The sequence below is a fragment of the Natrix helvetica genome (assembly GCF_964273705.1).
Source record: "Natrix helvetica genome assembly, chromosome: 1".
NCBI classification, from domain to species: Eukaryota; Metazoa; Chordata; class Lepidosauria; order Squamata; family Natricidae; genus Natrix; species Natrix helvetica.
In genome coordinates, this window is record NC_138548.1 from 54,403,977 (window position 1) to 54,429,126 (window position 25,150).

Genomic DNA, 25,150 nt, shown 5'->3' on the forward strand with positions numbered 1-25,150 from the left:
ATCATCCAGCTATCAACTATTCAACTATCAACTATTATCGGATAGTTATGTCTGATCAAAATTGATAGGGAAACCCTACTATGTGGACCTGGAGGCAAGCAAGGGCCACTGACTCATAAGAGTGGAGAAAGCATCAAATCCAATCTTGTGCTCAGTGCGAGAATGAAAATTAAAGACTCTCTGACAGATACTTTTTCACCTTTGCTTCAACACAGCCCAGGAAGGAGATTTCACTACTTCTCTGGATAATTGGTTCCACTATCAAATAGTTAGAAAGTTAGGAACAGTTACAGTTGGGAAGGTTTTTCTAATGTTCAGACAGAATCTGCTTTTCTGTAATTTAAACCACTTATTCCCTGTACTGTACTCTGGAATGATAGTAAATGGGTTGTAACCTTCTTCTATGTGCTAATTTCTCTATAAACATCTAGAAATGCAATGTGCAAAACTGGAAATATAGTAATATTTAATAAAGTATGTTAAATCACGAATACATGAAATCATGCATTGCAGGGAGTATATTTTCTCCTGCCATTATATTAATAGAACTCGGTCATTCAACAAGGCTGAACAGAGGGAGGTTCAGGACAGATTGTGCTTTGCACAGTATATAGTTAATCTGTGGGATTTTCTATCTACAATTTGGTGATGTTTCCAAATTAAACAGTTTTAAGTGAAGATTAGAATTGTTTTTGTAAAACTAATAATGACCATTAGTTATTATTACTAAATTGTATGTCCAGAATGTCATAGTTACTATAGACAACTATTTTTCTTCCATTCCCCTTTGTCAGGTTCCCCAAACAAGAAAAACACACAGTAATTCTTCCATTTAGATTTCTTTACTGTTCCATACCTCTAAACAGAACCTTGGCAAACTAACTGCACTGCTATCTACACCAGAGGTCCTCAAACTATGGCCATTTAGCTACGCCCATCCAGTCACATGACCACTCCCACCCAACCAATCTGGGCCCCCAACAGTCGGAGGAACCGTGAATTGGTCCCCTGATCTACACCATCTATACTCAAAGAGCTACTGGGGCTGTATTGACCCTCTTTCTCTCACACAAACTATCTGAACAGAGCTGTCCCTTAATCCTCTGGAATAGACTCCATCTCTCCTGAAAATTCAAGCCACAGAATCCACCACACCTTGCAAGTTCTGAAAATATAGACTAGAATCACCAGGCAGCCTACCAAAGAGTTCCACATGGTCTTTCTGCCTTTCTCAGAGTTATGAAACAGCAGCCTGAGGCGACCTCTGGTGCTTTGGGTCAGATGCAGATAGAAAAGTGGTGGTGTTTACATTGCTACCTGTGATGAGAAGCCTAACAGATTCCAAGAAAACAGAGGAAGAAATAAGACTGTTGCCAAAGAGATGTCTCAGCTCAAAGGAGGAGAGATACAGTATATGAGAAAAAGAGCAATTTTGTCTTAATTATGCTAATTATAAATTGAGTAGAAGCAGCATTTTCCAGATTCTGTTATACTGCCCTACTAGCAGAGGTGGTATTCAGCAGATTCTGACCAGTTCTGGAGAACCAGTAGCAGAAATTTTGAGTAGTTCGGAGAACCAGTAAATACCACCTCTGACTAGACTCGCCCCCATCTATTCTCTGCCTCCCGAGTCCCAGCTGATCGGGAAGGAATTGAGATTTTACAGTATCCTTCTCCTGCCATGCCCATGCCCACCGAGTCACATCCACCAAGCCATGCCATGCCCACCAAGCCACACCCACAGAACCGGTAGCAAAAAAAAATTGAATCCCACCACTGCCTACTAGCAATAAAAACCCTTTTCAAAAATGCAAGTGGATCTTGTTTCTTGTGAGTCTCACAGGGCTTCATTTTAGTCTTGAAAACCTGTCAAAGCAACTCTCCCACTCAGCTTATACCTGGCATAATTAAGGAAGAGTTTCACTGAGACTCTTTCTGTACACAAGGTGAGAAAAGTTCTGATAAAACTCTCTCTGAGATTTACAATGTGAGGCAGATTAAGGGAATAAAAAGGAAAAGGAGGCATAAATAAGCAAAGGTCGACTGTGTTATTATTTTACAGCTTAGTTACAGTTGGAAAATGCTATTAAGAAATGTTTCAAAAGCTCTCTTAAAAATTACTTTTGATGAAAATTTGAATGGCTTAATTTTTTTAAAAAATGCACTGTCATCAGAAATATGCTAACAAGACTTGCAAGTCATGCTTATTGTTGACATCAGTTGACATAATGTTCTTTGACCAGGAGGAGTTAAGAGAGACAAAATCTAAATAAAATATTCCCTTGAATTTTAACCTTGGAATTCAAAGGCTTGTGCAAATGACATACCTGGAAAGAAATCCCTTGCAAACACGAAGAAATTATTCAAAGACATGGAATAGAAAAAAAGTTAATTTTGATTAGTCTGACTCAAAACCTGAAGTGGACCAAACTTATAGAATCAACCACTTTTTAAATACGTAACTGAAAAATAGAAAATTAGAGATTAATGATCAAAATTACACTTATTTCCATACACTGAGTTAATTTCATATGCAAACAAAACAATTGATAGAGGAATTCTAGTTCAAAAAAATCTTCCTGACATGAAATAAATGTCTAGGAAATATTTCCCTTACGAGAAACGAGCAATGGTTGACTATTTTACTGCTTGTTAGGAATCAACAGACCATTTTAAGGATATGTTCCCTTCTGTCCATTTAGTTCTCCTAGTTTTCCCTACAATATTCCATTCTCCAATTTCCTTCAATGGATTTTCAACATTTAACATACAGAAAACTTTCACTAAATGCTAGATAATAGTTAGAAAAATGGAGCCATATTCTAGACTGAAGTATGGTCTTGCATTCAAAATTTCCCTTGGTCAAGCCCGGTATAGATGATAATCCTTCACGTTTGAAGAAGACACACTGTTGTGCAATTCATCTGTGGGCACGAATGTCTGTTGTGCCAGTCTGGAAGTGCTGATTCTAACACAATGGGAAAACTGCAAGGGTCTATGACAATTCATTATGGCCAACTCGCCACAGGACAATTTCCTGGGGGAGGACTAATATCAAAGAAATGATGGGATAGATAACTAAAGAAAGAATGCAAAAGAAGGGACACAAATAAAATGTGAATGACAAAAATTAAAATATTTATTTATTTTAAATAATTAAATTGAATTGTTAAATTGTCCTATGGCGAGTTGTCCCATGGCAAGTTGTCCCATGGCATGTTGGCCATGGTGAGTTGTCCCATTCCCAACTGGAAGTCCATTGTTGCAGTAATGGAGGGCGTTATTCTTGATCTGCTCATGACGTCTATCAGTTTTTGGCAGCACCTACTTCAAAGCTGGTGGACGCCTCATAATCACAGGGCACATGAAGGGATCAGGTCACACGGGACAGGAAAGGTATCAGCGGGAGACCCTGGAGAACTGGTGAGAGCAAACATAGAAGCAAATAGTCCGACCTTGTGCAAAGCAGCCCCGTAAGCCTTGTATAAGTGATACACTGTTGCATTTTACTCATGAGGACAAAAGGAAAATAAATAATAACTGTGACTGCACATTGTTCTGTTTGGCAAAACAATAAGATCAAGCTGAGCCTGGGGCTGTCCCCGTATACCTTTCGTTTGTACAATGAACAAATAAACAGGAGAGATACTTGGCAATGTACACGATGAACAAAGGATTAATGTTTTGAAGGATTTTATTGAAATTGGCATTATTGTGTAAATAACAGTTTCACATTCCAGCACTTATGAATCAGATATTTTATTCTGGAACTGAGTGAGGAAGGATCCAATGAATGGGCCAATTAAGTGTTAACATATTTTGTTTCACATTTTTGAGAACTAGAAAGATAACTGGTAGTTAATCTGTTAATTAATGTCCCCATGGTTTGTCAAATAAAATGCTGACATTACAATCAGATAGAACTATGCCTAATATTTATATCCAAACAAATAGTGATTAAAATTTGCTCGTGACTTGTACAATTTTGGTATTTGGCATATCACTACTTCTGATCCTATGGAAGATCTCACCAAGAACCTACTGTACATTTTTTTAAAAATATAACAAGAAGCACCCTGTGACATACAGCAAAATAATTAAACATAGATTTCTATGTATACAGTTTTATTTACATTAGTTGGTTGAAAATAATTAATTAAACGGATGTATCCTTATTAATACAGAAAAAGGCCCCTATTCCGTACAATAAAATAATTCTTACTTTCCCATACCACTTTTATAAAAGTTGAGACTTTGCTAATCATTTATGATATTCCATACTTGACATAATACATTAGTGTAAGGCCTGTTATGCAGAGGTTTTTGAGATAATAAGCTCAATGACGATGTTACATTTTATGTCATATTTACTATGTTTTTACATTTATTTATTTTCTCCATAGGAAAAGTGAAATGAATGGACTTATTTGGGCAGGATAGGTAATACTTGGATTCTGTGTTAAGAAATGAGTGAATATTTCCCCTACCAATAAATACATACTGAATATTTGACTTGGAAATGAATTCTTGAAACAATAAGTAACTATTTAATATTACCGTCATTCTCTACATTTCAGACAAAACTCACATTTCTGTGATTATGACAAAAAGAGTATACAAAAATGATCCAAAAGTCAGTTATGAAAAGAGATCTTCAACCCTAGGCTTTCCTTCCCAAAACAAATATGTATTCAATAATAATCCTGGCTATAGTTTCTTATCCATATGATTTCCATTTTGTTTTCACATCTTTCAGGAGAGATGAGAACATATTAACATGGCTATCATGCAGTACAATATTTCAAGAAACCCAAAGGACAGTCTTACTCAACTTGATACCTTCAACATGGTTTGAACTTCAGCTAATATTTGACTATTGGCCAACTGTAGTTATAGTCTAAAACGTAGACTATAAAGTAAAGTAAAACTTCGAGAAGATGATCATAAAGTACTACTAAAACCTCACTGTTCGTTGCAGATTTTAAAGTTGTGTTTCATAATTTAATTATCCTTTCTTTAAAAATGGCTTCTTTTAGTTCTATCTGCCATTTTGTATTTCCTATTTTTACAAAAATGACCCTGCAAAATACAATGACTCTATAGCACCATATACCGTATACATGAAGAAACACCAAAAACACTATAGGAAAAATAAATAAGAAGTGAATGCTACCATTGGGAAAGGCAAGACAAAACCAAGGCCAGCTTTACCAATACTCATTATTCTGCTACTTAGAACAGTGCATCCACTTCAAGAAAGCAATAACCCAGTTTCCCAGCTGGGATATTTTCAGCCATAGAAACAGTTCATACAGGTTGATCTGCCACAAGCTCAAGGCCTCAGAAAGGGATATCTGGGCCTTTCTGAACAGCGAGTTACTGTTGTTCCTTTGATACCTGAGCAAAACACAAAAAGAAATGCATTCACTGCCTTATAAAATAACAATAACAGAGAGAAACAATTTTTAAAATACAAACTATTTTGTAATTTCAGCTGAGTACAATATATGTAGTGTGTACTGATTTGCACAGTGGCTCTTCTCATATGGTAGAGATCTCCAATCTTAGCAACTTTACAACTTGTGGACTTCAACTCCCAGAATTCCTCAGACAGCATAGCTGGGAGTTGAAGTTCACAAGTTGTAAAGTTGCTAAGATTGGAGAACCCTCTCACATAGAACTCGAAGTGTATCTCTTCATCTACCATTGCATTAAGTTTTCCGATTACTCCATGCTTTATAGGAAGAATGAGGGAAATAAAGATATAACAATACAAAGGAGAAGAAGAAAATAAACTATTTAATCGTGTCTAGAAAAACCAATGAGAGGAAGCACAGACTCTTCAGAACTACTTTGAAGGTGGGGATGGAGAGAACAGGTAAGAATGAAAAGGAGAGGAAACAAGACTGAAGATGACAGGTAAAATGGAAATACCTCCACAGAAAGAACCAAACACCCTCAAGCCCCATTTTGTATTCTCCACAAGTGATGAATGGTATGCTATGTCTACAACTCCGTAAGCAATTTTCTCCACTTTAATTGAATTTCCGTACGCTGTTTCAAGACAACAGCAGATAATAAATATCACAAATGGACAAATACTTTGAAAGAGGCATTTCACAACAATATGAAAGATATACAAATTAACCGTTGGAATCAGTGAAGCAGCTGTGCTCTTTTCCAAACTGACACCACTATTTTGTAAGCTGGTCCCAGCTGTTTCCATATGCATGGCATGTCCATTTTGTTTCAATTGGGAAAAAATGGAAGTGAAATAGATACATGTTTGTTTAGATAGATGGGAGTACTGTAGCTTCTTTAATGATTTGGAGAAGTACTTCATAAATGCCTACTCATGTAGCAAAATATCTCTTTGAATGTATTTGCATAAAATGAATAAATGTTTTTTATGACTACTATTGTCTACCGCATGGAAAAATGCACCAAGCTGACTTTTGTAACTTATGCATTTCAAAGTCATTGCAAACAGGAACCACAAAGTCAATTAAGAGTTCAGATTTCTACTTATGGGGGACTGATGGGTAAACAGTTAGAAAAGAAGCACAGAAGATTGTTTTTGTATGTGATGACTGAGATTATTGCATGCACAAAGATGGAAACATTTGGTAATGGAGGAATGGTTGATGAAGCTAATGGAACTTGCTAAAATGGCTAACTTATTTGTTTAGAGAAAAAGACAGTATCTACATTTATCAATGACAGAAAATCCCTTATAGATTTTTTCTATAAAAGGGGGGGAGGGGAATCTTTGCTTATGGGAATGGGGACTTACGTAGCAACAGCTCGTATGCAGCAGCGAGACATATTGAGGAAGGAGCTGGCATTAGCCCGTGTCTGCAAGGCAGATTCAATCCCCCTTAGCAAATCGTTGGTCTTCAGCAGCAGCAGCATCTGACGAGGAACGTTGCTGAGAAGCTTAGTGATCTGAGGTAAGTAAGTAGCAGCATTGGTCCGGATTTCTACATCCTGGAATAATCAGATTAGAAATGTAGGGGAGTCCAGGAAGGAAGAGATTCGCATTCTAAGCACTGCCTATTATGATCAACAGAAGATTTCCAAGGTAGTAGGCAGGGTATTTCCTAGAGAAGCCAAGGTCTTTTCAAACAAAGTGCAAAATCTGAAAACTTCCTGATTACACAAAATATGTTTTGATTTTTGATTTTTAAAAAGATCCTTAAGCGTTTCCCATATGATAGTTTTGAGGGCATTTATTTATTGATTGATTTTAGTGCGCAGCTTATATAGGAGGTCTCTCTTAATTTTATCTGTACAAGGCAATCTCCCGAGGTAAGCTTTCCTCAAAGAGAACAACTGGTCCAATGTCATGTAATGAGCTTCAGGACTGAGTTGAGATTTAGACTCCAATTTCCTTGGTCCAAGCCTGACATCTTAAAGGTAAAGGTTCCCCTCGCACATATGAGCTAGTTGTTTCTGGCTCTAGGGGGCAGTGCTCATTTACGTTTCAAAGCCGAAGAACCAGAACTGTCCAAAGATGTCTCCATGGTCATGTAGCCGGCATGACTAAATGCGGAAGGTGCCCAGAACGCTGTTACCTTCCCACCAAAGGTGGTTCCTATTTTTCTACTTGCATTTTTACATGCTTTCGGACTGCTAGGTAGGCAGAAGCTGGGACAAGTAATGGGAGCTCACTCCGTTATGCGGCCCTAGGGATTCGAACCACCAAATTGCTGACCTTTCTGATTGACAAGCTCAGTATCTTAGCCACTGAGCCACCTCGTCCCAATTGACACTTTAAATACCTACCATATTTTTCGCAGTATAAGACACACCTTTTTCCCTCCTAAAAGAGGGTGAAAATTTGTGTGTGCCTTATACACTGAATGTAGCTCTGCCCACTCACCGGCCCCCACCCTTTGGCCTCTGCCTCCCAGCAATTTACCTTCTTGCAGCAAACAGAGAAAATGGAGCTTGCAGAGGCGGCAATAGGCTATGGCAATCCCTGCAGCCTGAAACAGCTGATCATCGGGAGGCCCGTACTTAAACTGAAAGTGAAACTGCTGGGAGGCAGAGGCAGATTTTTTTTCTTCTAATCAGACTAAACTGAAACAGACTGTTTGCTGTTTGCTGCAAGGAGGTAAGTCAGTAACTATAAATGCCTATAGAATGTTCAAATTATTAGACTTATTTTTTAAAGATTGCTTTATTATTGTTCTAGATAACTTAACAAAAATGAAGACGCTTTTTAAAATAAATGCTTGATTTGAAGAGGCCCCGTGCTATTGTATTTTCTTTTAAATAGCGGAGAATAATGTACAAGTATAGTCTGAAATGTAACACCACAAACAGTGTATACCTTCTATACTGTTTGCTATTTGCTGCAAGGAGGTAAATTACTGGGAGGCAGAGGCAGATTTTTAACACTTGTTTTTCTCCCCAAAAGCTAGGTACGTCTTATACTTCGGAGCATTTTATACTCCGAAAAACATTAAAATATTATTTTAGTCAGCCATCAATACCCTAATCAACAACCAAAAAAAGCCCACATACAACCAGACACCATTTAATACCACACACAGAACAGCCCGAAGCACACACTCTGCTAGAGAGAACTTCCCTGAGGATGAGAACTCCAGCATGAATCTGAAAGATCGAAAGACTAAACTTCTGGTCCCATTGACCGACTCAGATTGATCCTGTAACATTACCCTGGGACACGTATATTCGCTTTCATTCATTAAAATATTATATTAAAACATTTAAAAATATTTTAAAGTATTTATGTACTATATTAAAATATTACATTAAATATATAGCTCAAGATTATATTAGATATTAAATTATTACACTATATATTGTACTTTATTAAGAATATAGCACAAGAGCTGGTTTACACTGGTAACTCAGTGAAAGTCAGAAAATCCCAAGTCCAATTTTGGGAATGGCTGATCCTCAGTTTGAAACTGCTCTTGGCCAATTAGAAGAGAGCAGATTCAGTGCAGTGTAAGCTGCCAGGCTTATTCTATCTGAGATAGCTGTGAATCTTCAGCATGGCCTTTTTGTGTGTAACCTTTTTTTTATCTGTTATCCCAAGAAAATGTACCTCGTTACTTGTGACGGGCAAACGATCAATGCCTTTGTTGACTGATTCCCAGGAACGAGCAGTAAGCATGCAAGCAAATAGGGGGTACAGATCCCCTGCTCCCAGGCGCTGGCTGTATTTTTTTATCTGCTTTATGTCTGCCTTGATCAGGGCTTGCCAAAGTCGGCAGTAATCCAAGCGGAAGCTGTCTGTCAGGACCTTAAGAAAAACAATGGTCCAAAATATTGTTAAACAGTATGTGGACTCGAGAACAGATAGTTCTTGAAAGAATTAAATGGTCTGGGATGCTTGTTTCATACCAACATGGACAGTGGACTTAAATTCTGGAATGTTGGGTGGGCAATGTGTGGCATCTCTTATTTATTTAAAAATGTATTTATTTAAAACATTTATATATATGACAACCTTATATCGAACTCTGGGTAGCTCCCAATCAACAAACCTCTCAGTCAAGAATCTTATATCCTAAATTTGGCTTCGAACTCCAAGTGAAATATTAACACTGCTTTCTTTCCTGGGCAGTCTAGAGCTGTGTTTGCTCAACCTTTAGTGCAGCCCCTCCCTCCAATAGGCTGGTCAGTTACTTTTTGGCTCAGCTGTTCTTGGCATCACTACAATATCTATCTCCTGCAAGTAGAAATGGCACCTCATGGAAATAGCTTGCGGTTTGCTGCCATAATAAAAAAGATTCCTCCCCATGAGTGGTCAAATGTTGCTGCTTAATAACAAAACCGGCCTTCATTATCTCTCCACCTGTTTGACAAGCCAGCTACATACCTGATAGAGTCCATGGTCCAGAAGTATGATGTGTGACTTGCCTGTAGTTGGACACTTCATCACCAAGACATTGCCAGGATGTGGGTCACAATGCACAAAGCCATTCACAAAGATCATTTCACTGTAAATCTTTCCCAGGTTGCGAGAGATCTGAGGAGAGAGAAGGAGATGCAAGGCCCCAAAAAGCAACAATGCCAAGGAGCATAGGATGATAACCTAATTCACAGCAGTACCACCTACTGGAATGGCAGAGAAGTAGCTGGTTAATTCCTTTTTTATACAAGGGAAAATGATATCATCCAACCAACATATGGGTGTACTTAGAGAAAGCATTTACGGTATCTTTCCCTCATCTGGGTAGAACTATAACTATGCTAGCAGAAGTGCAAACATGTTCGTCAAAATTAATCACAAAGAACATTCTTGGTGCCCAGAGTGTAGACAAGCAATATGTGTGGGGGTGAGTGTGTTGCCCAAATATTCCTACCCTGTTTCCCTGAAAATAAGACTTCCCCGGATAATAAACCCAATCGGGCTTTTGAGCACATGGGTTAAAAAAAGCCTCCCTCAAAAATAAGCCCTCCCCGAAAATATTGCAACACAGCAGCAGCCATGAGGTGACCACGCTCGCTGCCTCCTGCACCTCATAAATAATAAGATCTCCCCGAAAATAAGGCCAAGCACTTATTTCAGGGGTAAAAAGAAAATAAGACCCTGTCTTTTTTTCAGAGAAACATGGCATAAATCTCCTTATTTAGTAAGGAGAGAATGCTTGTTTGTGTGTGCACTTAAATAGCTACAAATGAGTGAATTATCAGAGAAAATGAAAAATATAATTGTAAAAAATACCTCATTGAGGAAAGTTGTATGTTGTTTTTGCTCAGATATAATGTTGCATGACCATCCACATACAGTTGTGAATCTGAGTGTGAGCCTATGGGTAAAGTGTTATCTGAAATGAACTGTAAATCGGTACCTGCCAGAGACTGGAAAATAACATTTTCCAGTAAAATATGACTCAAATGTACTTGTCTACATTTACTTCTTCTGAATTCGCCTTCAAGCATGAACAGAATCCAATTGGTTAAAAAAAAAAGGATGCACGTCAAAATATCACAGTTTACTAATGAAAGGATGAATGCTCATTTAATTAGGAAATGACAGATCTAACATTTAATTTTCTGGACCAATTGGCCAATCAGCATGAAGTAAAGGAAGCTGAATTTCACATATACTGAAATGAAAGAAGAAGCTGTGAACTAAGCATAAAGCAATAGAAAAATAAATTGAGTACCTGATTTTTAAAATCTTTTCTACTTCTACTTCACTACAAATATAATATATTTATAAATGCAGTTTAATTAGCAGAGCTTCTACCAAGGAATCTACAGTATGATCAGGATATAATGAGAATTATCTCTGAGCAATCCATCCCACCTACTGCCTCACCCGAAGTTTTGTAAGGAGAAAAAGTGTAACATAGGAATTTGTACCAATGCTAACACATTGACTTCAGAGTATTATTTATTTTATTCTGTATCATTTCAAAATTTATCATATCTTTCCACTGGGCACACAAGGTCGGAAATCACTCATTTTTTACTACAATTATGGCTTATAAAATTGTCATGTACAATCCACAATTAGTAATGACTTTTGTTAAATTTACCATAACTCATCCATTCTAAAGCAATGATCAAAATAGTCAAAATGGGATATGAGGACTTCTACATACATGACTTCAACCTTTCTTCAAACACTGCAATTGTTTTGAGCACATATATAGTTGTTTACTACACCTCCTATATGACTGTGAATCTTTTTAGGTGTTTGTACCTGTTGCCTGTTATAAACATTCCTAAGTTTATAATAATGAAAGATATCTTATCATAATATAATATTATCACTATTTCAGTATTTAAATGAAACAATAAATAAGCTAGTTAAATACATTGAGCCATGGTGGCACAATGGTCAGAATGCAGCATTGCAGGCTAATTCTGCCAATTGCCAGCGGTTTGATTCTCAGCGGCTCAAGGTTGACTCAGCCTTCCATCCTTCCAAGGTCAACCAGATTTTTGGGGGCAACATGCTGATTCTGTAAACTGCTTTGAGAGGCATGTAAAGCACTATGAAGTGGTATAGAAGTCCAAGTGCTATTGCTATAGGGTGTGATATGAACCCAGACCATAAGGCTATTTTGTGGTTCATTGTATAAACACATAAAATTAGATGAAAAACTGAAATATTGTATGACTAAGTATGTTGTGTGAACAAAGCCAATGAAATAAGCTATTAAGTGAATAAGCTGTAAGTCAGTGATGGCGAACCTATGACATGTGTGCAACTTGTCAGGGCACACGAGGCACTGTCCTGTCAGCTGGCCAGCACGCATGTGCGCGCTGGCCAGCTGAGTTCACCCTTTTTTAAAGCCATTATTCGCCCTCCCCAGGCTCCATACCCTTTATAGGAACCTGGGGAGGGCGAAAAGAGCCTCCCTGCCCCCCCCCGGAGGCCCTCCGGAGGCTTCATGAGCTTCCCTGAAGCCTCCGCAGCGCAAAAAACCGGCCCTACGGGCAAACTGGAAGTTCGGGGATGGACTTCCGGTTTGCTGGGAAGTTCTTTTGACTGCTCCGGAGGCTTCAGGGAAGCATCCTGAAGGTCCCTCAAGCCTTCGGAGCGCTCAAAACTACCCTCCGAGCAAACCGGAAGTCACTCTCGGTTTGCTCGGAGGTTCGTTTTGACTGCTCCGGAGGCTTCAGGGAAGCGTCCTGAAGGGCCCTGAAGCCTCCGAAGGGCTTCCGGGGGTCTCAGGTGAGGCTGTTTTCGCCCTCCCCAGGCTCCTGTAAAGCCTCTGGAGCCTGGGGAGGGCAAAAAAAGCATGCAAAAAATGGAGAGTCGCGCCTGTAGTGCGTGCATGCACACTGGGGGGGGTCGCACATTGCATTATTGGTGCGGCACACCCGCACACTACCCCCCTGCGCTCCCCCCACTTATGGCACACGAGCTAAAAAAGGTTCGACATTGCTGCTATAAGTGAATCTTTAAAGTCAGCTAGGATAATATATAAAAATTCTTTCTAGAGAATAATTGCTCAAAAATTATACTAAGTAGTTTGGGATTGCTTTGCATATTGGTTTCTCTTCTCAGGGGCCAAATAGATGACAATACTAATTCATAGGTAACTCCTTGAAAAAGAAAAGTTTAAAAATAGGTAATAGGTCAATTTTAAAATATGTTAATAATATTTCAAAACTCTACAGTGTCCAGATTATTATGGATTTGCATATAGTGCAATCTTTCTGCCCAACTTATCAACACTAAAATTGTCATTAAGGAACTTAAAAGCATGCAGTGCTTTCAGGATGATACCACAGAGATGTACTACAAAATTACTACAATAGCAGTGCATATTGTAATAGTTAAACATCTGTCTGAAGCAGTGCACAAATCTTTTAGGGCATAGAGTATATTGCTTCTGAAGATTACAGGGCAAATCTTTGCAGGGGAAGGATTGTGTTCAGCTTCTTTTAGCCACTACCCATCAATGACTTTTACCATAACGTTTTATATAAGGTTTACACGGTACTACTCCATTCTTTGGCAGAAACCGTATTTTGGGGGGTTTGGGGCAGGGGTGAAATTCAGCAGGTTCTGAAGAACCGGTAGCGGAAATTTTGAGTAGTTTGGAGAACCAGCAAAGACCACATCTGGCTGGCCCCAGATTGGGATGGGAATGGAGATTTTGCAATATCCTTTCCCCAGGAATGAGGAGGGAATGGGGATTTTAGAGTATCCTTCCCCTGCCACGCCCACCAAGCCACGCCCACAGAACTGGTAGTAAAAAAAAATTAATTTCACCACTGGGTTTGGGTTTTTTTCTAAAGGAAATCATGTAAAATATAGATATATGTTCAGTTCTGACCTGGGGGTGTTTATGTTAATATCTCTGGAATCAAATTGATGTTGTAATGATTTAATCTCCCTGCCGACCATGGAACAAGTAGTACAAGATGGGATCCAACATATCTGTTTATTCCTGTCTATTCCAATTTAGAAAACATGCTAACTGTTGGCTCTAATTCAGCCATAATATTTGCCAATTATTTTAAGGGATGGTGACACTAACTTTTATTGATCTTGTTAAAAGTAAAGGTCATGATGTAGCTCATTTCTTAAGGCTTGATATTAACTCCTCAGGCCAAAAGAATAGTGTGGATTTTAAAAACTTAATCAAAGGTTAACTGGATTAGTAAACATGTTGATTTAAAAAAAAATCCACCAGTGCAGGCCCTACTGGTGTGAAATTACCGAAGGCAATGAAGAATGTAGGTGACGGAACATCTCATCTTGCTCCTCATCACAATTGGGCTACACCCAGTATTAATTTTATAGAAAAGTTAGCCAGAAAAAAAAAAAACCTGAGGGTTTACTCTTTAGGGAAGTTACAGTCCAATAGGGTTTGTGAGGAGGGAGTTTGTGCAACATTACATACAGTAAATTTGTTGTGCATTTGCAAAAAAATTTGCCTGAGACCTTAGGATACTTTAGAGCTAATAATTGCCCGCAAATTGGATGGACACTGACAGAGGGAAAAATCCATTTCTAAATTCAAAGCAGCCGAATGTTTGGCGTGGTCAACCCTTTCAGTCAAATGAACTGGAAATATTCTGAAATAGCTAAGTGAAATGTAATATTTCAGATTGCAGGGGATAATAGCATTTATATGTTCTGCTCCAAATAAAATATAAAAAGAAAATTAGGATATCAAGGAGAAAGGCTTTCTGGAAAAATAGCATCTTATTCTTCTGATGAGACACAACATACAGCTAATGGATCTTCCATCTTATTTCTTATTGATACACATAAGATACTTTAATCTGAATCAAAATGGTCTTTTACATTCTTCCCATAAATACGTAAAAAGAACTTTATAGAGCAAACCCAGAAACTAGGCAATCAAGTATTCTGTTACACAGAATGGCCAACCAAAGAATACATGAAGGTAATAGTTTTCCCTCACTATTGCTACCTCGTACCTGGTGTGCCTGAAGACAGAAACAAATACTGTACATAGGGTTTCCTACTATCCTCTAGTAAGTCTATTGGAAACCTGTGGTCACCTGTGAATCTGAGAAAGGTTATCTTTCAATATAATTATATCATTAATATTGCTTAACTCCTTGTCACATGACTGTGCCCTATGTCACCTGCCAAATTTCGTGTCATGGAATGCTGAAAAAGAGATTTATCATTACTAGTTGAGTGGAATAAGCATACTTTAAATGATTTCTGATAATGAAGAATACACTGTATTAATGGGAGTGTCAGATCATTTTTCCTCAATTCCAGGTGTGGCTTTCTAAAGGCCAATGGATAAAAATTCCTCCAAATCTAAAAAGAGGAATCTCACCCAGCTATTTCTGAAAAAAACTATCCAGAGCTACCCTGTGATAAAATGGGGACGGCAAATATATATATGTATGTATATGTCACCGTGAAAGACCGAAATTGGTGAATGTCGACATTCACCGGTGAATGTTGGTGAATGTCGACACATACCAATTTCGGTCTTTCACGGTGACATATATATAACGAGTCAGCGTAACGCTTTACTTTTGCTTTTCAATTCGCGGTCCTGGAAACTACTCGTTCTAACCGCGCAGGATCGCAGGTTTTTAAAAAAAAGAAGTCCGCGAATAGAAGATGCTTAAAAGGAAGCGAGGAGCCGAGGTATTAGGGTAAGGGTATTAGGGTAAGGGTGTCGAGAGGATAAGGGTATTTAGCAAATATTTCGAACATACACCAAGCGACTATGTGAATGTCGACATTCACCAGTGAATGTCGACATTCACCAGATTTCGGACTTTCACAGTAACATGTAACATATACATACATACATACATACATACATACATACATACATACATACGTTTTGGTGTATTCGTGTCTTTTCCCGTGTAAGATTGAGAGTATCTTCCGAATACACCAAAACATGCATACCTGTACCCGTGAAAATCTACGAATACACAGACAGACACACACACACACACACACACATATGTATGTATGTATGTATGTATGTATGTATTTGTGTTACAACCCCTGGTATGACCTAAATATGGGAGGAAGGTCACTACTCCCTCTTTCTGTCCTTCGGCTCATCACAGAAGACCATGCAGGCAGAAAACCATATTTTTATTTTTAATGTTGCCTTTTTATATTTGTGTTGTATTTGTACTGATAAATAAACAAAGGGAGACTAGTATAGATCTATTTCGAGCTAATTAGCTCTCATCAGCTAGCCATACCCTTATTGGGATTTATATATATATATATATATAATAAATAAAATAAAAACTCCATTCATATTTGGAGGGCTGCTGGATTTTAAGAAAGACAGGTAGGCAACCATTTATTAATAGAGAAAACAAACTTGCTTGAAAACATTGCTCTGAAGAATTTATATGCCCAGTTCATAGTCATTACACAAAGCAGGCAAGGGAAAAGAGTATAGTTATAAATGCAGATCACATATGGCTGCGCAAATTCAGTTTACTTTTTTTTACTATTGGTACAATGATTGTTGCTTAGCATGAATAACCCTGAAACCAGAATAAAACATATAAAATTATTTCTAGGATTGTAGAAGCTAACTGATGGCAGCAGAAAATTGTAGGTTCTGGCAACCAAATGGAATTTAACTCATGAGCACTGGAGCTGCCCTAATCAGTAATATTGAATATTTTTCTAAAAGTACAAAACATACACAACAAAATCTAAATGAACAGAGCTACTATCAATGGAGACAGAGATAATGAGGTTATATACAGAACAAGCTAGAATTTTTAGTAATCAGATCAGATAAGCAAGATCCAGAGTGGACTTCTTGCTGCACATATCTTACAACAATAATTTGTTGGCCACATATATGATGGCTGACACAACAAAATTGACAATATATTAAAGTCTGAATTTTTTGCTTTGCTGGCAATGGCAAAGCTTTTGACTGTGGAGATCATGTCAAAGTATGAAATATATTCTGGATAAAGAGCAAACAAAACCCCTTAATTACTTATCTAAGAAATATTTACAATGAACTAGAATTATATTAAGGATATCATTTTGACAAATATTGGTGGTGTCAAACCATGGGCTTACTGTTAATCAATTTACAATTGATGGCAAAGAAGTGAAAATGGTAAATAAGTATGTTTTCCTAAGCTCCAGAATACAGATAGATAAAGGAGGCTAAGGTTGATAAAATCATGAAAATGGAGATGGTTCACTGACAAGATCAAAATAGTTAAAACAATGGTCTGAGAAAGACCAAAGAAAATAACATGAGACGCCTACAACTTATGAATGTGATTGTGAAGTAATGATAGTTATAGTTATAATTATAGAAAGTACCATGTATGCACAATACCAATCAAGCAGAGTTGGGCCACATTCAAATATATCACAAGAATATTCTTGAAAGAGATATGTATTATTACCAGAAACAAGTCAAAATAAAGAGCATAGTTATCATCAAAATTGACTCAATGGCACCCAAATAATCAGCTTAAGTTAAACAATGGATGCTTTTTCTGTAAATGATCAGCAGGAGGAGCCCAATTCAGACAAGGTTCATGATTAAGAGGTTGGGATCCTTAACCTTCGCCTCTTGTTCGTATGTATGTATGTATGTATGTATGTATGTATGTATGTATGTATGTATGTATGTATGTATGTATGTATATTTATTTGTATTTGTGCTGATAAATAAATAAAGGGAGACTAGTATAGATCTATTTCAAGCTATTTAGCTCTCATCAGCTAGCGATACCCTTACTGGGATTCGAACCTGGACTATCTTACATATTAGGCAGATGTATTAGCCAGTACCACAACTGGGAATTTGCTACAGGCAGTATCTCTTCAGAAAATTAAACTTAGAAATCTAGATCTTTTGCACAAACTTCTTCTGTTAACTATAAAACTAGCTGGTAGACCAACAAGTAAACTTGTCTGTTTTATTATGACTCTGTCATTTCCCCCCTTATCATGGTTAAAAACATTACCAATAGTTCCACTCTTTGGAAAAAGGTAAAAACTGTCAAATGTCAAGAAATGGAAACATTTCTGTATTTTACGTTAAGGATCAGCAATTTCTTAGCAACTTAAGCACTTAAAATGTTGACCCAACATTCCCCCAATTTCACCCCAAATCTGGAGAAAAGAAAACCTAGCTACCTTATGATTTTATTACATGAATCATAGATCATCAAAGCAAGTGGCAACAAATAGACAGGCATGGCCCATTTTGAAAAACTAAATATCATTTTATGTATATTACATATAAGGCCATAGACTAGAGTAAGAAAAAGTGTAAGTATATTGGAAGAAGTTAATGGTAAATCATTCCCATATTGATGTCAAGAAAACATGGAGTCCAACTCAATCCAAAGAAAATTTTAACTTTTTGTTCCAACATTGGTTTCTAAAATATTTGACTCCAGACAGTTCCTTTCCTGAAATGTCTCAGTCCCTCATATCCTTGGCCTTCTTTTTCCTTCACTTTCTACATTCAGTCTCTCTACTTTTCTCTTTTTCTTAGTCTTGCAGCTAATTTTCATTCCAGACTGCACTCTTACACAGGACCAAGAAACTGTTCCACAGTCAGATATTTCAATGTTTGCATTTGTCTTTAGAAATCAGAAGCTTTTCTGATTAAATGTTATTACAGTCCAGCACTTGGACGGATCCAAACAGATTAATGTGCTTCTGGGGCAGCTTTAATGATAATCCTGCTACAGATGGCATAAATAAATGTCAGTAACCTGGTTTGAAGGGAGCTTTCACCTCAAGGATCCTTTTCATTTACAAGAGAAAGACTGCTTTTCAAGTATCTGTTGCTTGAAAAAAGCAAAGAGTATACCGCATAACAGAGATCTGTTTACATCTCTCCCAATTAAATGTAACAAAACTTTTCTGAAGAAGAGTAGTATGGTTATAGCAATGGTTGACAGTGACATGTCATGTTTTCTTTGTCTGACTGGATCTGTTCCAGTTATGTTGGACTTAGAATGGTCTAGGACTGCATAGCTCAACACTAGTACACGAGTTCCCAGTTTAATCCTCTGAACACTGAGAATACAAAATTAATCTCAAAGTGGCTGAGGAAAAATTACTGCCAATCACAGCAGATTTTGCTGACTGGATAGAAAGATCAATGCTTTGACTTGATAAAAAAAGCAGCTTCCTGTTTTCTACTAGCAAGACTGTAAAAAATCTCTTAGCATGCATAAAGTTAACCTTTTTAATATTCAGCATTTGTTAATCAATTCTAGAGTATAATCCGCACAATGTGTAATTTTATATTATGTGTTTTATTTATTGTACGCCGCCCCGAGTCCCTTTGTGGAGAGGGAGCGGCTAACAAATTTAATAAATAATAATAAAATAATAATAATAATAATAATTGTACAAGCCACACTGAAGACCTATTACAAAGTAAACTTAAAATACAAATACCGCATATTCTAGTCTAAAGGATTTAAATCAAATGTTAGTTCTAAGAAAAACAACGATGATGTAAACATGCACTAACCATCATTTTTAATAATGGAAGCAATATTTATTATTAATAAAATTGTGCAGCGTTCCGATTCCAAGATGAAAGGACAAAGGTATATGCTGCAAATCCAGAACTTATACAAGGAAGGTATGAAACATCTTATTAAAAGTTCAGAATAGAGGCGGAAATTTGTTGTGATCCAGGTGTCTGACTGCAATTCCAACAATCCCTTAGCACAGAAGAAAGATTCACACCAGTCTTAAATATTAACATATATGTGTTCATACAAAACGGTGTCCTCTGAAATGAAAACTACCATCTCAAAAAAATGGTACAAAGAATCCAATCTGAAAAATTCTTTTTAAATCAGTTCTATCATAGTGTCCTAAAAGCTGCACAGCAATGAACAATCACCACTTATAAGGGATAAAATAAAATAATTAGGCAAGGAAAACACAGAGGTTGTTACTAAATCTGCTCCCTGACACAAGTGGCTTCTGTGTTCCCAAATATTGAGACTCAAAACACAAACACATGCAAGCAATAAAGGCATAGGGAAGCAGTAAAACAGTTATTCTGCATGTCAATTCTCCTTTGTGTTATTGCCAATTAGTGTATTCATGTAGTTTGGGAGTGCTTACTTACCTTTGCAAATAATTCCTTCTAGTGGAAAGAACGAAAAATATACAGATGTAGGTTTTTAATAGATAATGAATGTGTAACTTTGTTTCTCTTCTGAATTTAGGCTGGAATGTATATAAATGAAGTTGAGTGATCTCTGCCACAGCATAAAAAGATGATGGGAAGGGAGCATAGTGGCTTCAGAGACAGACAGATTAAGTACAATTGATTTTATGCTGGAGCACTCTGATAGCTAGTCAGCCAAATGGCATTTTGATGCTCATCAATAGTGCACAGGGGGAAAAGCAGGCAGCACTAATTCAATCAGAATTCACTGACTTGGAGGGCAAGTCTGACAGGCTCAATTTGCCCTATTTTTTGCATATAAAACTAAGCCTCTTCCCTGAAAAATCACATATACTTTAATCCAAAAATAGACAGCATGTGTACCCTATAATCAAGAAATGCATCCAGCTATGAAATATGACTGCATCTGGAACAAAGTGTGACATCTCTTAATTTCTAATTAGGGTAAAGTGCGGGGCATATAGTAGAAATGGTATCTGAACATCAAATTTGTATGTAGAACTATGAGGAGTTGTGCTCTTCGTGTTATAAGCTAAAAACTGAGTCACAGGGACATAGTCCTGCAATAGTTTGTACAACCAATTATACAATTTTCAGTCCCTCTCTTCCTTCAGTTTCTTATTTTTTTTAACCTGCCAGAAAATTTTTTCTGGCTTCTTCCTGAGAATAATTACAGCAATAGTATAGCCAATCAGGAAACAAATATGACAATCTATCTTAATATAGTCAACTGGTTTTGGCAATGTCATAGCATAATTTAAACTTCTTCTATGACTGCTTGTCTCTATCCCATGGACAATTTGCATAAGGACAGTTAAACCACACTATTGCTTTCAATATATATGTGACAATGATTAGAAGTAATAGTTTCTGTGAACGAATACAATTACAGCATTGCACTTAAAAGATTAACTCTGTTGCAGGTTAATCCTTTGAATGTATGTTTTAATTATTTTCAATAATGCAATCTTTAGGTAAGCCTTTGTGTCATTACTCCCCCAAATTTCATTAACTCTTAAGGTGCCAAATTCTGGGAACTTCAACTTTAAAGAGCTCAATTTAATCAAATCTTTTGGATGTCACCATTGTATATATCATAAACAGCACATTTTGGCTCACCTTCACTGGTTGCTGACATAGTCAAAAGGAATATTACCTCACTGACATTGATGCAGTTTCTGTCCATGTAGTCCTTGTCATTCACTTGTCCACCTTCCATGAATTCCATGAAAAGAACACGTCTTGTTGAAAGCTCCCAATAAATTTTTGGAACCTATAATAGAGGACTCTTAAGACTCCGAAGGATATTAAGGGAAGCAAAGGAAGCTAAAACTATACAAGCCATCTTTTTTTTAGCATGAGATGGGATTGAGCAGAAATTAACCTTTCTTCATCCACTGAGGAATAGCTACAGGAAATAGTTAAGAGTTCAGGACTTGAAATATTTCACTAACAGTAATTGTGAAAAAAAACCACCAGTTATAAAATACTGAATATTCCCAGCCAAAGACCATTTCGAAAATATATTGGTAAAGGAAAAACAAAAGCTGGTGTTAAGATTTCAGTAACTTGAATTCCAATTCAGATCTGCCTTGGACAACCTAAGTTCAAGGGTGCAGCATCTGTTCTCCATGTGTAATACCTCACTTCTGCACAAAGCATCCTCGGTACGAAGAATCCAGGACATGAGCTCAAAAACTGGCAAATTTCTTAGTCAAAGAAAGTATTATTGGCCAAGATGGACAGTGACAACTCACTTAAAGGTTGGATTCATATGTCACATTGGGATAACATATAACTGTCTAGTCATAGGCCCACTATATTATAGTTACTTTATAATTTAGTGGTGTAGTAAGATCTGATACAATTGGGTTAATACAGTTCACTTAGCCATAGGAGAGCATCCTTTATGAACACTTCTATCATAATCACTAACATTACTAGTAATTTCTGAGATGGGTGGTTGGAAATGTGAAAAATAAATAAAATATCATATTACATGGAACTATATGTTTGGAAGAGACTATCAAGGGCAACCTCTTGCTCATTGCAAAAATGTAAATTAAAACATTTCTGATAAATGGCTGCCTAGAGAAGGACAGCCTACCTCTTCGTTTACCTGTCAAATTGCTCTTCTAGTTAGAAAGCTTTCCTAACATTCAACTTGAATCTGCTTTTCTGAAACTACATCCTTTATCACATGCCTTGCATTTTGGAAGGAGAGAAAAAATGTTCTTGATTTTCTTCTGAATGTCACTCCTTGAAAAGTGCATCTCCCTGTGTCATTTTTTTCCTCAAGGTTAAACAGGCCTAGTTCTATCACATTCACCAGGCCATGATATTATCACAACCTTATGTTGGTTTATTTACGGCAGCTGTTAATCAGCAGTCATGTCACAGGCATTTGGGGAGTTTAGCTCTTCTATTTGCATCAAAACAGAAGAACTATCTCTCTTTTGCCATCCTTAACATGGTGATCTAAAAAATTAGCCATCATACTTTGCCTTACAGCTCCTTTTATGTGCAGACCAGAGGTGGTATTCAGCCGGTTCTCTCTGGTTTGGGCAAACCAGTAGTGGTGACTGTGGGAGGCTCTGGCCACCCGCCCTTATGTAATGGCCGACTTCTGCATGCGCAGAAGGTGGCACATGCACGCTCACATTTGCGAACCAGTAGGGAAGGTAAGTGAATCCCACTGCTGGTGCAGACACTAGGTAGACATTTTACAATACAATACAATACAATACAATACAATAGTAGAGTTGGAAGGGACCTTGGAGGCCTTCTAGTCCAACCCCCTGCCTAGGCAGGAAACCCTATACCGTTTCAGGCAAATGGCTATCCAACATCTTCTTAAAGACTTCCAGTGTTGGGGCATTCACAACTTCTGGAGGCAAGCTGTTCCACTGTTTAATTGTTCTAACTGTCAGGAAATTTCTCCTCAGTTCTAAGTTGCTTCTCTCCTTGATTAGTTTCCACCCATTGCTTCTTGTTCTACTCTCAGGTGCCTTGGAAAATAGTTTGACTCCCTCTTCTTTGTGGCAACCCCTGAGATATTGGAACACTGCTATCATGTCTCCCCTAGTCCTTCTTTCTATTAAACTAGACATACCCAGTTCCTGCAACTGTTCCTCATATGTTTTTGTCTCCAGTCCCCTAATCATCTTTGTTGCTCTTCCCTGCACTCTTTCTAGAGTCTCCACATCTTTTTTACATCGTGGCGACCAGAACTGAATGCAGTATTCCAAGTGTGGCCTCACCAAGGCATTATAAAGTGGCATCAACACTTCACGTGATCTTGATTCTATCCCTCTGTTGATGCAGCCTAGGACTGCGTTGGCTTTTTTGGCAGCTGCTGCACACTGCTGGCTCATATTTAAATGGTTGTCTACTAGGACTCCAAGATCCCTTTCACAGTTACTACTACTGAGCAAGGTACCACCTATACTGTACCTGTGCATTCCATTTTTGTTGCCTAAATGTAGAACCTTACTCTAGTTCTAGCTTCCAGGCTATTATATTACCATTGGCAGAGAGCAGCAAACAACAACATTTTGCAAATAGGAGGTTTCTTGGGAGACCAATCAGCCCCTCTCTGAAAATACAATGTCTTTTTTAAGTGTTACTGAAACATCTATCAACAATAAAAAAAATCCAACCAATAAAGCAGGCAAAAACATCTCTTCTATCCTACTGACAAACAAAAACCTATTGTCAGAAAGCTGAAAAACTTTCTGTTGAAGTATCTCTTTTAGAATGGGAGAATGAAATACTGTCAAAACGACATTTTCGATTTTAATATATTACTGCTATCATTAGCTCATCATGTGAGCTATCAGAATAAAATGAATTGTAGTAATATTAGCAACATTAGAATTGCTAGAATATGTTTAAATTAGATAGTCAAACAATATTTTTACAGCTTGTTGGTGGAAGTTTTAAATGTTTCCAAATACAAAACATTTTAAAAGGGTTAGGTTGAAACTGTGACTTTGGTATAAATATTTTATGGATCGCAGACTCATAAAGAAAACTTTTTGTTGATAACCTGTATATATGCAATTATCTGAATAACAGTGAGGAATTTGGGTCTTTTATATTTTAGGCATTTTAAATTTCACATGCATACAAAATATAATATGTTATATGGACATTAATACAGAAAATGTGTTCTTTAAAGCACATTGCTTACACATGCCTCTCTGAAATAAATCCTATTGAGAGTTCAGTGGGTTTTACGCAGCCTTAAAGAAATCGGAAATTTAAGGACTGAGAAAGAAGAAAGAACCATATATTTTTCAGTTCAGATGTTGGGTTTTGTGTTGTTAATGATTGGTGATAAAATGTGGCTCCAAAATTCCAGAAATGTTAAATCTGTAAGCTAGAATTTTTCCATTTTAATCTCCAAACTGTTTCACCGAAAATTTCCAGAACCATTACAGCAGGGGCGTCAAACTTGCATCATCACGGTGTCATCACATGACATATCGGGACTTTTTCCTCCTTTCCTAAACCGGGCATGGGTGTGGCCAGCACGTGGCACACCCAGCCCGCAGGCCGCAAGTTTGACAGCCCTGCTCTACAGCAAATCCAATAATGCCACATACATTTAGCACAATGTACGTGGAGCCATGTGGTGCAGTGGTTAGAATGCAGTAGTGCAGGCTAACTCTACCTACTGCCAAGAGTTCGATCCTGACTCAAGGTTGACTCAAGCCATCCATCTTTTCGAGGTCGATAAAATGAAAAGCCAAATTGTCGGGGAAAATATGCCGACATTGTAAACTTCTCAGAGTGTTCTGTAAAGCATTGTATGGAGGTATATAAATCTAAGGGCTATTTCTATTGCTATAATTCAGAGGATATAAAGAAAGGTAAGGACCTTTTTCTTCTAACCTTGCTTAGAATTATCTCTAAATTCCCTTTTCACTTAAAAAAAACCGTACATCCTGATTTCTGATGCTAACAGTTCTTTTTTAAAAATCCTGATGTTACTATACACTAGCCCTTAAATCCACTGA

At 37.4% G+C, this 25,150-nt stretch overlaps 1 protein-coding gene across 3 annotated transcripts in view; it reads right to left on the reverse strand.

Annotated features, from left to right (window-relative positions):
* Positions 1 to 3,203: 3,203 nt before the first annotated feature.
* The window catches only part of ADCK1 (aarF domain containing kinase 1), a 130,744-nt gene continuing 108,797 nt past the window's right edge, over positions 3,204 to 25,150 (reverse strand). For all 3 annotated transcript variants that reach the window (XM_081966846.1, XM_081966844.1, XM_081966845.1), the window contains 5 exons: positions 21,286 to 21,402; positions 9,860 to 10,009; positions 9,083 to 9,280; positions 6,794 to 6,987; positions 3,204 to 5,397 (listed from right to left, as the gene is read on the reverse strand). In XM_081966846.1, coding sequence (XP_081822972.1) covers positions 5,229 to 5,397; positions 6,794 to 6,987; positions 9,083 to 9,280; positions 9,860 to 10,009; positions 21,286 to 21,402 — 828 coding nt within the window. In that variant the 3' untranslated portion in view covers positions 3,204 to 5,228. The remainder of the gene's footprint in view (positions 5,398 to 6,793; positions 6,988 to 9,082; positions 9,281 to 9,859; positions 10,010 to 21,285; positions 21,403 to 25,150) is intronic.